Source organism: Eleutherodactylus coqui, chromosome 1 (genome assembly GCF_035609145.1).
Source record: "Eleutherodactylus coqui strain aEleCoq1 chromosome 1, aEleCoq1.hap1, whole genome shotgun sequence".
Lineage (NCBI taxonomy): Eukaryota > Metazoa > Chordata > Amphibia > Anura > Eleutherodactylidae > Eleutherodactylus > Eleutherodactylus coqui.
The window spans coordinates 495,746,454-495,762,415 of NC_089837.1; the positions used below are offsets into that span (position 1 = coordinate 495,746,454).

General features: G+C 42.6%; 1 protein-coding gene across 1 annotated transcript in view; it reads left to right on the forward strand.

The window, feature by feature from the left end:
* The window catches only part of GPR83 (G protein-coupled receptor 83), a 38,585-nt gene extending 23,754 nt beyond the window's left edge, over window positions 1–14,831 (forward strand). The window contains exon 4 of the mRNA XM_066594087.1: window positions 13,840–14,831. Within this exon, the coding sequence (XP_066450184.1) occupies window positions 13,840–14,464 (625 nt within the window). The 3' untranslated portion in view covers window positions 14,465–14,831. The remainder of the gene's footprint in view (window positions 1–13,839) is intronic.
* The last annotated feature ends 1,131 nt before the right edge of the window (window positions 14,832–15,962 follow it).

The following is a 15,962-nucleotide window of genomic DNA, read 5'->3' on the forward strand; positions in this document are numbered from 1 at the left end:
CAATGTATCATTTTTTTGCAGATTTTCGTGCTTCTAATTGAATAATCAAGTTGTGACCCCTTTACTTTTCCTAATTAGGATCTAAGGAATGTTCGGGGCAAATTTCATGCTTGCACGACACCGGGAAGTTAGAGACTTAGTTGGTCAGCTTGTGAAGGCTTTCGTATTTATATATATAATGAAGCTGGTAAGCTAGAATAAACTGCCTACATACATAAAGTTAGCTATATAGTGTGAATATATGCTAATAGAGTATAGATACATATGTATCTGTAGAGTTTTACAGTACTAGTCAGTGCTAGCTATGTGACATGCCTTTATATGTATAGTGTTTTATGTAGAAAGTGGTGCCTAGCAGCAGGGAGTTGTTGTAGGAGTGTCTATAATAAATAACATTTATTGTACAATTACCATAGGGCTAAATAGGTGAGAGCTTTGCAGGATAATGATCTAATCTAAATGTGTATTGTTTATGCTTAATTGTATAATTTGGAGATCATAACAGTCTCTGCCATGGCCCATGTGGATGCATGTTCTTGAGCCCAAATAGGATGACAACTAAACACTTATGCACCAGGCTGGGTGGTGGAGCGAATCAAAGAATACATTGTGCCTCCAGGGTCAGGTGTAAAAGGCAGGGTATGGGACGCAATGGTTGTTGTCATGGTGGCCGTGATTCCAGTAATCAGAGTGGTTGTGAAATGCCACAGTGGTGAGGAGGGTTGGGTGTAGCTGAGCCTAGAGCTATGGGCAAAGCCCTAGAAGCCATGACAGGTTGGAAGCAGAGTTGTGTGAGTTGCGCAGGAATTTCCTGAAACCTCCTGTTGGGTACATGGTGTCAGACAATTTATCGTGTAAGCTGAGGTCATTTCAGTTATTTCCGCTAATTTGATAAGACTGAGCGTGCACTCAACCATGAGAACTCTGAGTGTTCAAGTACTGTGTGAAGTGTCAGGTGCCCATAGAGCCACGAAAAGCTTGATTGCAACAAACAGACTATGTATACCTCAAAAAGGAGTGAAAACGTTCAAAATAGCGTATGCAACTAAGCAGAGGTGTACATTGAAGCTTCTGGGCCCCAATGCAAATTATGTAACAGGGCCCCCAACTATAATGCTTTATTTATAGTACTGGCTTTCCTATATGGAAAAGAGAGGCCTTATGGGCCCCCTGAGGCTCCTGAGCCTGGGTGCATCCCCTATAGATACGCCCCTGCAATCAAGTGACCTGCAACATGACTAAGCATATTTGAGAAGCGTAACAGTGTTGCTAAAGTGTTCTGGACTGTGACGCAGCATTCTAAACTGCATCCAGAGTTTAAGTGAATATACCGCTGATTCTCATTAAGTGACTGTATCGCTGAAACAGCTGCCATAGATTATTAAATATTCTTAATTTTTCAGTTTCAGTGTTCTGTCTGTTATTTCCACCCGAATGTTGGTGTCCCTCATATGTAGCTGCAAGGGGTGCAGAGGTAGAAGTCATATCCAAGCTATGATGACTAAGGGAGCTCAAAGACCCCTGTGCCCCATAACAAAATACCAGTATTAATATCGGCTCCATGCACACAGTTTGCTGTTTACATGACGTCTAATGATCCAGAATTTCGGATAATACATCACATTCTGTGACTGTTATCCCCAGTGAAGAATGGTGTTTCCTAACACAGTGCCTCTCAATGGACTGAATAACAAGTTTTTCAACGTCAGATATGGCATGATTAATACAACTGTTACTGCGACTAGGATGGCGAGCTCAACTGTAAGGCAATATCTTCTGAAATAAAGCTAAGAAAAGCTTGAAATCAATTATGTGGACTTTGACTGCAAACACCTTCTACAGCCTTATCTGGCTGTGGCAAGTATAATACATGCGTTTCATCATTATGGCAGTGACCAATGCACCATACAAATGTATTGTGCAGCGCACTAGATCTTCTACTAATATATGATACAGAGGCCTGCATGATTAACAGACTGGGAGCTTATATTAAACAAGGCGGCACTTATCTTCCTTGACCAGAAAACTCGCATTAGGCTCCTTTTAGATAGCATGATTGTCATTTGCACGAGTGAACAAGCTGGTGATGTCATCACCATTTCAGCCGCGCTCGTGGAGCCTGTTTAGAGAAGCAGATTCATTGTTGACTCGCTCAACGAGAATCAGTCACTTCTCATTCACTGTTCACATTCCCTATGTGAAACACTGAATGAGAAGTGTTTAAACGGAGCGACAAGTGAATGAGCCAATGGTGATTTTGAATCCCGCAGAAACTGAATGACGTACAATTCTCATTCGTCATTCGGTTGTTGGCTTGTGTTTAGATGATATCGTTCACTTTAGTCATTCCGTCTCAAAGCACCATTAGGCAACATGCAATAAGTGTGCAGAGGTACAAATCTTGAGAGAGTTGACAAACCTCCGATGACCATCAATGGCATTCAAGCTCCATCTACAGTACTGTGCAAAGGTTTTTGGTAGGTGTGGAAAAAATGCAAATTAAGAATGTTTTCAAAAATAGAAGTGTTTATAGTTTATTTGTGTCAATTAACAAAATGCAAAGTGAATAAACAAAAGAGAAACCTAAATCTCATCAATATTTGGTGTGACCATCCCTTGTCTTCAAACTTGTGTCAATTCTTCAAGGCACACTTGCAAACTGTTTTTGAATGAACTCAGCAAGGAGGTTATTCCAAACATCCTGGAGAACCAAGCACAGATCTTCTGTGGATGTAGGCTTGCTTAAATCCTTCTGCCTTTTCCTGTAATCCCAGATGGGCTGGATGATGATGAGATCAGGCTCTTTGTGGGGGCCACATAATCACTTCAAGGACTTCTTGTTCTTTTTTATGCTAAAGATAGTTCTTAATGAAATTGGCTGTATGTTTAGGGGCATTGTCCTGCTGCCTGTTTCTTTGTGTTTCTTCAAAAGAGCTTGAACAGCAGATCTTGAAACCCTAGTCTGCTTTGAAATCTTTGCCTGGGAGAGACCTTTGTGATGCAGTATAACCTTATGTCTTGTTGCTATACTCAGTCTTGTCATGGTGTATTATCTGGGACATAAAGAGGGTTCCATAACCTCACCTTTTTAGCAGAGTTTGTCTGTTCCTTGCCCAGTTTTAATCCTCCTACACAGCTGTTTCTGTTGATGAAAAACACAAGAAGCAGAAGTATTATAGATAAGTGCTATATAAAACAAACATATGTAAGCTGAGTGTGTGTGCTGCATTCTAAGTGTACTGTATTCTTAAGTGTGTGACTTGGGATTAGTGACTTTGGATTCATGGATTTTGGAGGAGACACTTGTATTTATATACTGCTTATCTATTTGAATTTTTGCATATATTACTTTTATCTAATCCATCTGTAGGATCACAATTTAGAATGTGCTACACAATTGACAATGCTGTCCAGTGTACATCTTGTACCATGTTTGCAGTCCTTGAACAGCCGTCCGAGGGTGCATACTACTGTATGCCATGTGAGCGCATTGTACATTTGGAAGCCCAGATCCTGGATCTAAAGGAGCAGCTTGCAACACTGAGATCCATTGGCACAATTGAAAGGAGTTTGGTGCTCATTAAGCAGATGCTCCTGGGGTAGATGTGGGGGAGGATGGTAGTTTGGATTATCTGGGTGAAAGTTAGAAGGAGGGGTAGAGGGAAGAGAACCAGGGGAACTAGTCCTGAACTGGCACACCCCAACAAGTTTACAAAGTTGGCAGAGCATGCCATTACAGGGTTAGCATTGCTGCAGCACGACATGCCCTCTGACCACCAGGGGGATGTCTGCTCCAATAAGAAGGGGAGTAGGAGCACTTCTAGACAGGTCCTGGTAGTGGGAGACTTAATAATTAGGGGGACAGACAGGGCAATTTTCCACAAAGACCGGGATCGTCGAACAGTGTGCTATCTTCCTGGCACTTGAGTTTGACACATTGCTGATCGGGTTGACAGATTACTGGGAGGGGCAGGTGAGAACCCAATGGTCATGTTACATATTGGCACCAATGACAAAGTTAGAGGTAGGTCCTTGAAAATGATTTCAGGGAACTACAATGTAGGCTTCGTACAAGCGCCTCCATGGTAGCATTTTCTGAAATACTACCTGTACTACGAGCCACAACAGAAAGGCAGCGGGAAATTAGGGAGGTAAACAAGTGGCTCCAGAGTTGATAAAGGAAGGAGGGGTTCGGGTTCCTGGGGAACTGGGGGAACTTTGCTGTTGGCTGCAGGCTCTACCGTAGGGATGGGCTGCATCTTAATGGGGAGGGTGCAGCTGTGCTGGGGGAATAAAATGGCTAGAAGGATGGAGGAGTGTTTAAAATAGGGACTTGGGGAAAGGGCAGCCAGAGAGATAGGGGAGAAGACAGTGTAGACAGTGATCTGGGACCAAGTAATGGAAATAGAGATGGAGTGGCAGGAGGTGTTACACAGTTAGAACTGGCAAAATAGTTAGTAGGGATACACGTAGTATAAAAAATAACCAAAACCCTCTAAACTATATGGTGACAAATGCTAGAAGTCTGACCAATAAAGTAGATGAAGTAGAAGTAATAATGTCTAAGGAAAACTATGACATAGTGGGAATAACAAAGACCTAGCTGGATGAATGCTGTGACTGGACTGTTCAGAAGGGATCATTAAAAACAGAAAGTGAAAGGAGTTTGTCGGTACTGATGAATCTTGTCTTCACCTGAACTAGGGGTGGAGTAATGGGTTTGGCCAGCTGGAACTATAAGGAACATCTACAGCTTGTGATTGTCTGTGGCCGGACGGGACGAGAGGTGGCAGTGCTTATGGGTGACACGTGGCGGTAGACAGGAACACAGACAGCGGTTCCCGGCTTAACGTTGTTTCGGCTTCTGGTCTGCGGCCAGACGGGAGGAGAGGTGCCAGAGCGGAGAGTGACAGCAGGGCACTGCAGCAGAGCTTCTCCTTTGGTGCCTGATTCAGTGGTGGAGGTTACATCCATCCATGTCACTGCTGCCACGGCTTAAGCGGCCGAGGACCATGGAAACAGTGATTGCAGCTAACATGGGAGTGGTGGGGAAACTGACAGTGGCGGACCTGCAAGGGGAGAAGGTATAGGGGTGAAGACAGTAACAGAAGAAGTGAGGTCCAGTGGGGAAAATGCCAGCTGGGTCAGATTCAGTGACAGCTAGGATACCAGCAGAAAGAGCCGCGAAGGTAGCCAATCACAAGGTGTGAGTGTTCCCCATTACTCCACAAGGACAAACCCATTAGTCCACCCATAGTTCCGGTGGAGACAAGATGCACCAGTACCGGGTTTGACTTTATGTGGAATCCTGTTTAAAGCCTACATTATAGAAAGATAAACGGGAGGGAGATGAACATGCGGCGTCCCTATGGCTAGAGATACATGGAGGATAAAACAATAAAATCCTCATAGAGGTTTTCTATACACCACCAAATATAACAGAAGCCACTGAAAATCTATTATTGAAGCAAATAGATGAATCAGCAAATCACAATGAGGTTATTATTATGGAGCACTTTACCTATCTGGATATAAACTCTGATGCCGAAACCTGGGGATCTCATAAAGGTAATAAGTTTCTGTCAATTACTAAAGATAATTACATCACCCAACTTGTACAGGACCCGACTAGAGGTTGGCAATTTTGGACTTAAAAATAATAATCGGGTGCCGCCGCGGGGGAGCGGTGAGTAGCGGCTGTCAGCAGGAGGGAGCGGGGGGGAGAGAGGGAGGGAGAGATCTTCCCTCCGTTCCGCTCCGCTCTCCCCCGCAGCTCCCAGCCCGCCACCGGCACCGAACGTTTCATCTCGAGCGGGCAGGTACTCGATAAAGGCAATGCTCGCTCGAGCAATTGCCTTTACTGAGTATACTCGCTCATCTCTAGCGCCAACGTATTCTGCAGCTCTTAACATTAGCCAACCGATCTGACAGAGTAACAGGGGTGCAAGTTGAGGGGCACCTGGCAAATAGTCACTTTAATATAATAAATTTCCACTTGTCTTTCAAAAGGGAGTTTATCAAGGCGCTACAAAAATACTAAACTTTATAAAACAAAGTTTGATCAGCTCAGAGATGCCCGTGATATTATTGAATAGGACAATGTCCTTAATGTACTCTAGCTAAACCTGTGGCCAATGAAAACCAAGTCGTATAATCATAACTTGGTTTATAACATGGTCAATAACATATTAAATATACTTGGTGTATTATGTTAATATAGGAGACATTTCTCATATTGAAGGTTGTGAAACGAGGCAATCATTGTAATCTGGCGTCATATCATTACTGTGTTTTTTTTCTTTTTCGTTAAGAGCTGCCCACATACTATATATTTTAAGACTAGTACATGAAGTGCCTCGCATGCGCCTTATTTATCAGCTAAGAAAAAAATCTTGCTTAAAAATGTGCAACATGCAACGCTATTTAGTTAAAATGCTAAACACCTTGACGGAAACCCAGTAGAACCCATTATATAGTTGTTAGCGCAAAATTCGCTATTCGATATACTGTGCGTTCCAAATGAGATAATATGTGCAGGCCTGGAGAGCCTTTCAAAGATCACAAGCCTACATCATGTGTCCCCAAAAGAGTCTCTATCTTTATTAAGCGCGGGTAAAACTTAAATAAGTTTCAACACAGGAAGTCAGGCAATTTAGGATACAGTTACAGTGAGCTGATAGGTCATTCTCAGAGGGAGGTATTTGGGAGGTAGCTTGTGATGTCATCCATCTGGAAGGAACTTCGGTGAGCACGCTCAGTTCATTCTTGAATTTGGTCTCATGAGAAGAACATCCTGTTTCTCCTCTCTGCTTTTCGAAGACAAAGACATTCCTAGATAGGTTTTTGCCAGTTAAAACCAGCTTGACCAGTTTATCACTGCTCCTTCAGTTCTTGTGGAGGTGGGGGGGGGGGGTGATGTTCCCTTCCCCCAGAGGTTCAGACCGGAAACACAACATAGCATCTTCGCAGTTGACAAAAATACATAAAATACATATAGGATATCTCCCACAATTCCCTCCTTTGTTGTACGTATTTTCATTCTCCTGGATAGTTTTTTCTTCCTATTTGTGTTCTCGGGCCTTTGCCTACGGCCTACAGGGACCCTAGCTGTTACCTTCGCCATGAGGCTGCCTCCCGCAGGTGTGACACCTCACGCCTGGGCCCTTTCCCTGTCTCCTAATATTATCCCTTCCTACTGCTGGGTGATATCCAGGATAAGGAAAATACCACACAAACACGTTACAGTTTCCCAACGGTATTCTAGGTAGATGGCTCCTAAAAGATTTATCTTCTTCACGTTTTCTCCATAAGCCACCTTGTTCATAGTTTAGATAATACAACATGTTGAATGTGACTGGCTTTCCAAGGTGTGATTTCAGGTTATATTGTTTGTTACATGTTAACATTGGTCTGATTACACAATATGGCTGAAACATTGGTACACTTACTGCTACCTTATTGTATCTATTGACATTTTTCTGATCTTTGACACATCAGCAGGGGCGTAACTATAGAGGATACAGAGGATACGGTTGCACCCAGGCCCAGGAGCCTTTTGGGGGGCCCATAAGGCCTCTCTTCTTCATATAGGGAACCCAGTACTATGAGTAAAGCATTATAGTTCAGGGCCCTGTTCCAAGTTTTTCATCGGGGCCCGGGAGCTTCAAGTTACGCCTCTGCATATTACATATGAAACAGTAATAACCCTCTTCATAGGATGTACGTCTTCTATTACCCTTATGAGGAAGAAGAGAAATGACAGCCCAATAACCGCAAGGGTCCTACATATAACAAAGGATATGGGCCACATTTGTCTCCTCCCTTGATAATCTTTATTCAATGTCTGACATGAACCCAAATTAGCTTTTCTTCAAGTTTCACTGAGATTGTAGTAGTTAACAGCACTTGAAAGGGTTCTTTGTATCTTGATTCGAAGCTCTTCCTTGCGTCTTTTTAGGACAACTAAACCACCTGAAAGCAAACTATGCGACTCTTGATCTGGAAACAAGGAGAATACACATTTATGAGTGACAGTTGATATAACTCCTGATATAAGGCACTCACTTGGGAGGTGAGGCCCTCCTTTTTGGCCTGGAATAAGCATAGGCCTATTTCAAGAGCCCTACCAAACAAAACCTTCATAAGGACTCAACTTAGTTTTACAATCAGGCGTGGTTCTAGCCGAGTAGATGACTATTAAAATGTTTACCTCCATTATTTATTATTACTTCTGGTGTACCCAAATATTCAAAATTACTTTCATAAAACATATTCTTAGGTCATATTTTTGGCGTGCTAAAAATTATTTTTATTTTTTTTATTTCTCAAGCCACGCCTCCAACTAACATGAAAAGAGGTCTATGCACACCAACAACTCCAAACACCTACCTTTGGTAGCTGTATGCTCTCATCCTGCAGTCACTGATACAGATAGTCTGGCTCGCACCGAGAAGGTATCTTGACCAATTGGCCTGGATTTTAACGGGCGCATATCATACATCCCTGTACAAACCCTATTGCAGCAGTGTTGAACCCTGGGGTAAGCCAAGCAGAAGACACCATACCACACATTACCTCCTTGGATGAATGGGTTAGCTCAGGGATCAGGTGTGACATCATGGAGTACAGCGTGCAGGGGAGGCACAGGCATTTACCTTTCTGCCAGACCCCAGTAGCATTCCGCTCGCTTTTCCACTCCTCCTTTGTCTTCTTTTCAGGCCTGTTCCTGCAATTCAAGCAACAGAGAAATATCTACACCTGTTTCAGGTGCAAACAGGTTAACAGCCGTTACCTCATTCAAGGGAAGTCAGGCTACTGCGGTGCCTGCTCTCTGGTTCCTTCCAGCCTCAGTGGTTGTCTCTTTGGCATAAGCCTGGACTCTGATGATAAGTCACCTGTGCGGAAAGAGCTAAAACCTTGTAGAACAAAGACACTGCTTCTGCGTTCTGGATTGGTTTACTCAAGCACCCCATGAAACTTCCACTGTGCCACATAGGATGTGAAATCGTGTACGATTCCCAATGTGTACCTTAAGTCGGTGCAGACATTGACAGACCTACCTGCAGTCAGCTTACATATTTCAGTGAGCGCCATCACCTCTATTTCCTGAGTAACTGAGTGTCTCAGGAGGAAAAGAGTGGTTTTTGTACAATTACCTCTTTTTGTTGGCTACCACTGCATAGCCTGTTTTGCTTGTCCATTTCATCGATATTTGGAACCATCTATGGGTAAAACTCAAGATTTACATTAATCATGGCAATTACAACATTATTGTTAGGACCACTAGTTTCTCTTTTCATTCGTGTTTCTACAATCATACAACCATGTGCTTGCTATTTAATGTTATGGTCTGCACCTGCCGCCCCTTCCTCTTAACCTTCTGAATTCAGTAAAAGATATGAAACATCATTTGGAACTATACCCCACTTGATTGCGATATGTGAGGGTGCTAGCAGGGCAGTCTCATACTTAGCTAGTCTGGAAACTGAAAGATGTTTAATTTGCACTCTATACAGTATTTTATGACCCCTTGAGGAAGCATGACGTTACGGGGCCCCACACCATCTCTGGTACCTGCACAAAAACATACTGCAAACAGGAGAGGAAATATTGTTATTACAAACTACAACCATAACAACTGCACAAATGATGGTTAACTACTGGTTTACTAAGGGACTAATATCCCTGATAGCATTTGGGATAAACTCAATTACTGGCATCAAAAATGTACTTATTTTTTTCCCCCCAAATGTAACGATCTTCACGTAAAATGCTGTTGTTAATTGAAAATGAGATACACTCTAAAATAGAACTTTTGCTATTAATTTGACTAAAGTACTTATCAGATGTCTCAAGTACACAATTATCTCATTTTAGTATCTTAATTCAATAATATTCAAATTAACACAACCCAATATTTTTAAATTATCCACATACTCCAAGAACCTATATGTATATATATATATATACACTGTGGCAATCCTGGACTATTATCTCACACAACTACCGTCAGGAATAAAATTAGATGCCCCTCCTTTGGTCACCTCTATTTGTTCAAGTGAGAGACTTAACATGGAGTCTAAGAGTAACCTTCCCTCTATACATTACCACAATATACATATATATATACCAACATCCACTTAAATGGAGACACACTTCTCTCCTAGGCTGATCTGTGTTGAGGGTGGAGCAAGACCTCTTCCTATTGTTCTTCCTCCCATCTGCTTACATCACCTAGCTCCACCCCCTGTGGTCTGGCTTAGCGTTTGGTCTTTCTTGCCTCATTTCATTTCTAGCCTCCGAATAGTATATACCATATAACACAATCTAACTCTCATACGGGCCCTTCCATTTATACCCACAAATTCACACTCACTGGGGTTTTCACTCACTCATATACAGACTGATAAGTATCTCATGTGAAGTAGAAACTGGGATTGTGTTTACTGTACATAGAACTTCCCATATTGAACAAAATATATATATAAGAAACACTCTTATGTACCGCGGTTTTTACATATTTTGTTCAGAATAGGCTATCCAATGACAAACATAATACAACTTATGCCCATTTCCACCCACATACTTATATTCACCACTCCAGATAGCAACTATTATCACCGTTCATTGTTAAACCTTCTACCTTTTTTTTTAACTCATTGACCAGCAACTTTCTTCACTACTATAACCTTCAGCTAAAATTGCTTACATCAACTTTCCTTTTTACTTTCTTTTAACAAGTTATTCTACACATTCTTTGTTCCTTATTAACCTGCACAGTCTGTTCACACCATTCACGACTACAGAGACAATATAAACCCCCATAGCTCACACCTTTTTACACTCAGGACATTACTTCACAGACAACATAAAAACCACACAGTATATCTACTTCATAGTTCTTTTGATACAGACTTATCATATTTCAACTCACCTGGCCTGGGGTGGATCATAGCAGAGAGGGAGAGATGGTACAGGTACAAGAATAACTTATTACCTTGTTTGAGCTCATTATCCGTCCGTCTCTGCTTCGAAGTCCCCTTGTGTCCAGATAACGATGAAATATCTTCATATCTCATATCTTCATATCTCTGTATCTTCATTATCTCAGCAGTGCCTCCAAATTTGTTAGCGCAAAATTCGCTATTCGATATACTGTGCGTTCCAAATTTGATAATATGTGCAGACCTGGAGAACCTTTCAAAGATCACAAGCCTACATCATGTGTCCCCAAAAGAGTCTCTATCTTTATTAAGCGTGGGTAAAACTTAAATAAGTTTCAACACAGGAAGTCAGGCAATTTAGGATACAGTTACAGTGAGCTGATAGGTCATTCTCAGAGGGAGGTATTTGGGAGGTTTGACCAGTTTATCACTGCTCCTTCAGTTCTTGTGGAGGTGGGGGGGGGGGGGTGATGTTCCCTTCCCCCAGAGGTTCAGATTGGAAACACAACATTGCATCTTCACAGTTGACAAAAATACATAAAATACATATAGGATATCTCCCACATAGTCAATAGAGTCCACTGAGCACTATTGGTACCCAGCATATGAGAGATGCAGCAGAACAGAAGAAAATGATGTAACCAAGGTCTTAAACTAGTTGTATTTTGCTGCAGAAAGCAGACAGCTCTGTACATTCTGCAGTGGCATAAATTGGTACTGCAGAATGAGTCATATTAAAGTGAATGGTACTCAGCCTGTAGTACAAACCTGGGCCACTGTGTGATATATGGAGCTGTCTGCTTTCTATAGCAAAACAGCTAGAAGTGGGACATATGTTTGTCAAGTTTACAAACTTTCAGCTGTTTGCAAAAAAACAGTCAGACAAGAACAATATAAATAGCTCAACACAACTAAAGTGGTTTCTCCAAATTCAACAAAAAATATCACTTTTACTGACTACTGCAATCTAAGAATTATTAACCCCTTCATGACCAGCATCTTTAGTACTTAGTAGAGCAGTCTTTGCGGTTATGACTGGCTGCAGATGTGATTAACTGACAAACTGCAGCTTCTGACAGTGTTCATGAGTTTTCTCAGCTCTGTCCTCATGGGTAATGGCTTCCAGGTCACTGATGTTCTTGGATTTGCAATGGGGGTTGAAAAATGGTGATAGCAACTGTAGCTCACAGTCCTCTTTGTCAATGCTTTGTCACTTAACATTATAATGAATGCGGGACAGGAAGAAAAGCCGAGCACACAGCATTCAGCTTTTTGTCAGAAGACTACAAAGGAATCACTAGACCGCCAGGAATTGAAGGAAATGATGACATAAAAAAAAGAAAAAACAGCCCCAGAGTATAGAATGGCATAAAAAATATAATAGCCATTACTCATCCTTGCACTGCGCCTCTGGGTACGGTGTGGCCACCCCGTTCCCTCTGCTCCGGTCCCTGCTGAAACAGGAGATGATAACATCATGCTGCCAGTGTGTGCATGAACCATATATGACTGCTGAGGACAGCGATTAGCAGCAATGGTCATATGAACAACCAAGGTGACATCATCGCTTCCTGTTTCAGCAAAATCGGAGGGAAGGAGACTAGCTCAGTGGCGCTGGATCGGAGACACAGTGGAAGGGTCAGTAACAACGATTTTTATTTTTTATCCCATTCCCTGCCGTAGGGAAAGTTTTTGGTATAGTTCAGAAACCTTTTTTAACCCCCTCTTCTACTCGAGACCACAGAAGAGGTCACTAATCTATCCATCATCAAAGATCACCAGGGAAGCAAACTAATTCCTATACTACCCTAGACTACACTGGGAGATGGTATTAACCCTAGACCACCAGGGAGGTAAAAAGCAGCCATTCTCCTACTACAGACCATAGGTCCGTAATTTATGACACTTATACCTCAGAGGGAATATGCCTTATGACTAGGGAACACTCAATCTGTGCTTGTAATGGGCAGTGTTGTATATGATTACAGCTTCCGGGGTTCTTTGATGTACTTGTTGGAGTAGGGGGCACTTTGAAAGTTGAAAAAACACTAGACCACCAAGGAAGATTACATTAACTCTAATATTCCCCTAGATTATCAGGGATGCATAAAATAACGACTCCTCTACACTAGACTACCAGGACTAAGGCCTTTAAGCCTTCCACTACCTTAGACCACCAGGGACTTAGGCCAGCTTCACACGACCGGATTCCTATTGTGGAATCCACAGTCATTGTGTCAGCATGAAGAATCCAGAGCAAATTACACGCATTGAAAGGTACGTACTTTCGCTTTTACCTTCACACTCACGGATACAAATTGCGTATTCTGTGAGCGGAGGAAGAATCACAGTATGCTCTATTTTGCTGCAGACTCTACGCAGATGGCCTCTATTGAAGTCAATGGAGGCTGTCCGACCCACAGCCCATACGCAATTGAGATTGCGTGTGGACTGCGGTTACCCACGTCATCGCCTAGCAACAGCCCCGGAAATACAAATATTGGGGGGGATCTGTACTGTGTATGACCTCCTGTGAGCCTCCAGGACCATCTGCATTACAGAAAATGCAGGTACACTGGGTCCCCAGCTGAGGTCACAACTGGATTTCTCTGAGGGATCCCGCATGTGGAATCCGTCTCACCTGTGTGCTTCTAAACATGCATTAGAGAAGACACCTAATATTTGTGTGCATGGTATCTTCTGGACCCCAAACTGGCATAATTGGGGGCTATTTAGTGGATGTTCTTGCACCTTTTAGTCTGGCTCCTATAGGACAGCGTACAAATAACTCCGGGTTTAGCACTAACATGAAAATTTTTGTTTCCAACTTCTCTCTTTATAAACATAAAAATTTTGGTTTCAAAAATCACCATTTACTATTCTGTTTTATTTACAGTGAGGAGAATATCCGAAGTTTATGTCTCCCTGACTTCCCGGAACCTTCTGACCTCTTCTGGAAGTATCTTGACCTAGCCACATTCATCTTACTGTATGTCCTGCCATTACTAATCATCTCTGTTGCCTACACTACTGTAGCAAAAAAGCTATGGCTCCGGAACGCCATTGGAGATGTTACCACCGAGCAGTACTTCGCCCTTCGTCGAAAGAAAAAGAAGACCATCAAGATGTTGATGCTTGTGGTTGTCCTCTTCGCCGTCTGTTGGTTTCCTTTGAACTGTTATGTCGTCCTCCTCTCTAGTCAAATAATTCGTACTAACAATGCCGTTTACTTTGCATTCCACTGGTTTGCCATGAGCAGTACCTGTTACAACCCATTTATATACTGTTGGCTCAATGACAATTTCAGATCTGAGTTAAAAGCCTTGCTCACCATTTGCAAGAAGCAGCCCGAGCCACAGGAGGACATGCTTCCCTCCAACCTCCCCTCATATAGAGTCGCTTGGCCCGAAAACCGAAGCTTCAAAAGGTCATTAGTGTCACATACCCTCCCATCTTCTTCTAACATCCAGTCTGGGAAGACTGATATCTCAGCGGTGGAACCTATTGTATCTGTTGGCTAATTTTAGCGTGAAATCAAAGACCAAGACCAACTAATGTTCTCACTGGATCTTTTGGTCTGCTCACCGGTGGTCAAGAAACCGCGATGATGATCTTTTATTTGAATGTATTCCACAGTGGAATGTTTTACTGAATGTAAAGATGGTGGGATAGAGAGATCGCGGCTAGCTAAGAGGGGCGGAAATGGCTAAATAGACATGAAGGCTGGACGTCCTAGGGCTTAACCTTTAGCAAGATTACGGTGAGCTTTCTAATATGCATAACAAGAGAGACGACAACTCTGCTGCTCCAGTCAATGTAATCACTTTGTAAGAAGCGCATCTGCTTAGTGTACATTCTGGTTTTATTTTTTTGCTGCTGGATCATCTTTTGTACAAAATTGTATGCAAATGAAAAAAAGTCATTAAAATCAAGACAATGAAGTAAAGGCAGTTTCTGTATAAATAAAGAAATGCAGTCACAATAATGGGTTGCGCTGATAGATTGTATAAGTAATTTCCATAGAATGCTCTTCAAGGATCATGGCGAAGCCAATCATGATGCCTTTGTTACACCCTCAACAATAGAGTTCTCAATAGCAAATACTCATCATTCTCTACCTACCGCGGCATTGTTCACAGGAGAGCTCGGAGTAATAATAAAGAGGTTCTCTGGGATGTAACTTTCTTTTATTTCACTCCTCCGGTTCTTGGCTGTGCCTAATCTTGAAACAGTCTTGTAGAAATGTAGCAGAGAACTCAGGAATGCTATGCGCTGTTGTAGACTTGCGCTACAATTTACACCAATTTCAGGTGGGAATTATAGTAAATTTGCCAGGTTGTGATAGGCCATGCCCACTCAGCTAAGCCCACCCACTTTTCAGAAAAGTACACCAATGCAGTGTAAGGCCTCGGTCCCACGACCGGTTTTTGGTCCGATTTGGAGACGCGCTTGCGATCTGCAGATCTATAGACCAAATGCATCCCAATGGGATCGGTCACATGTCCGCTTTTTATGCGGATGTGCGATCAATTATAGGACACAACGATTCGCAGATCGCGCCTATCTGCGTTCTGCGCATCGCTGTGTTCTATATAGGTGCTCAATGGGGCCGGCGGCAGCAGCGCCGACCCCATTGAAAACATATACTTAAAGATCGTTCTCCACTGCCACAGCTGTAACAGCTGTGGCAGAGAAGAACGATGTTCGCCCATTGAATTCAATACAGCCGGCTCCATTGAAAGCAATGGTCTGCCGGCGAGCGCGGGATGAATTTTCGGGAAGGGCTTAAAAATATAATCCTTAACTGAAAAACATCCTAAAATGTGTAAAAATAAAAAAATACTCACCTTTTCCCTGCAGACGGAGTTCAGCCGCGGCCAGCCGGCAGTTCTCCTGAACTGCTCTGTGTAGTATTCAGCAGGCGGGGATTTAAAATCCCCTCCTGCGATTTTGCCGCAATGCGTTTTTAACATTAGAAAGCCCCATAGACACCTGGGGGGAAAAAAACGCAGCAAATTC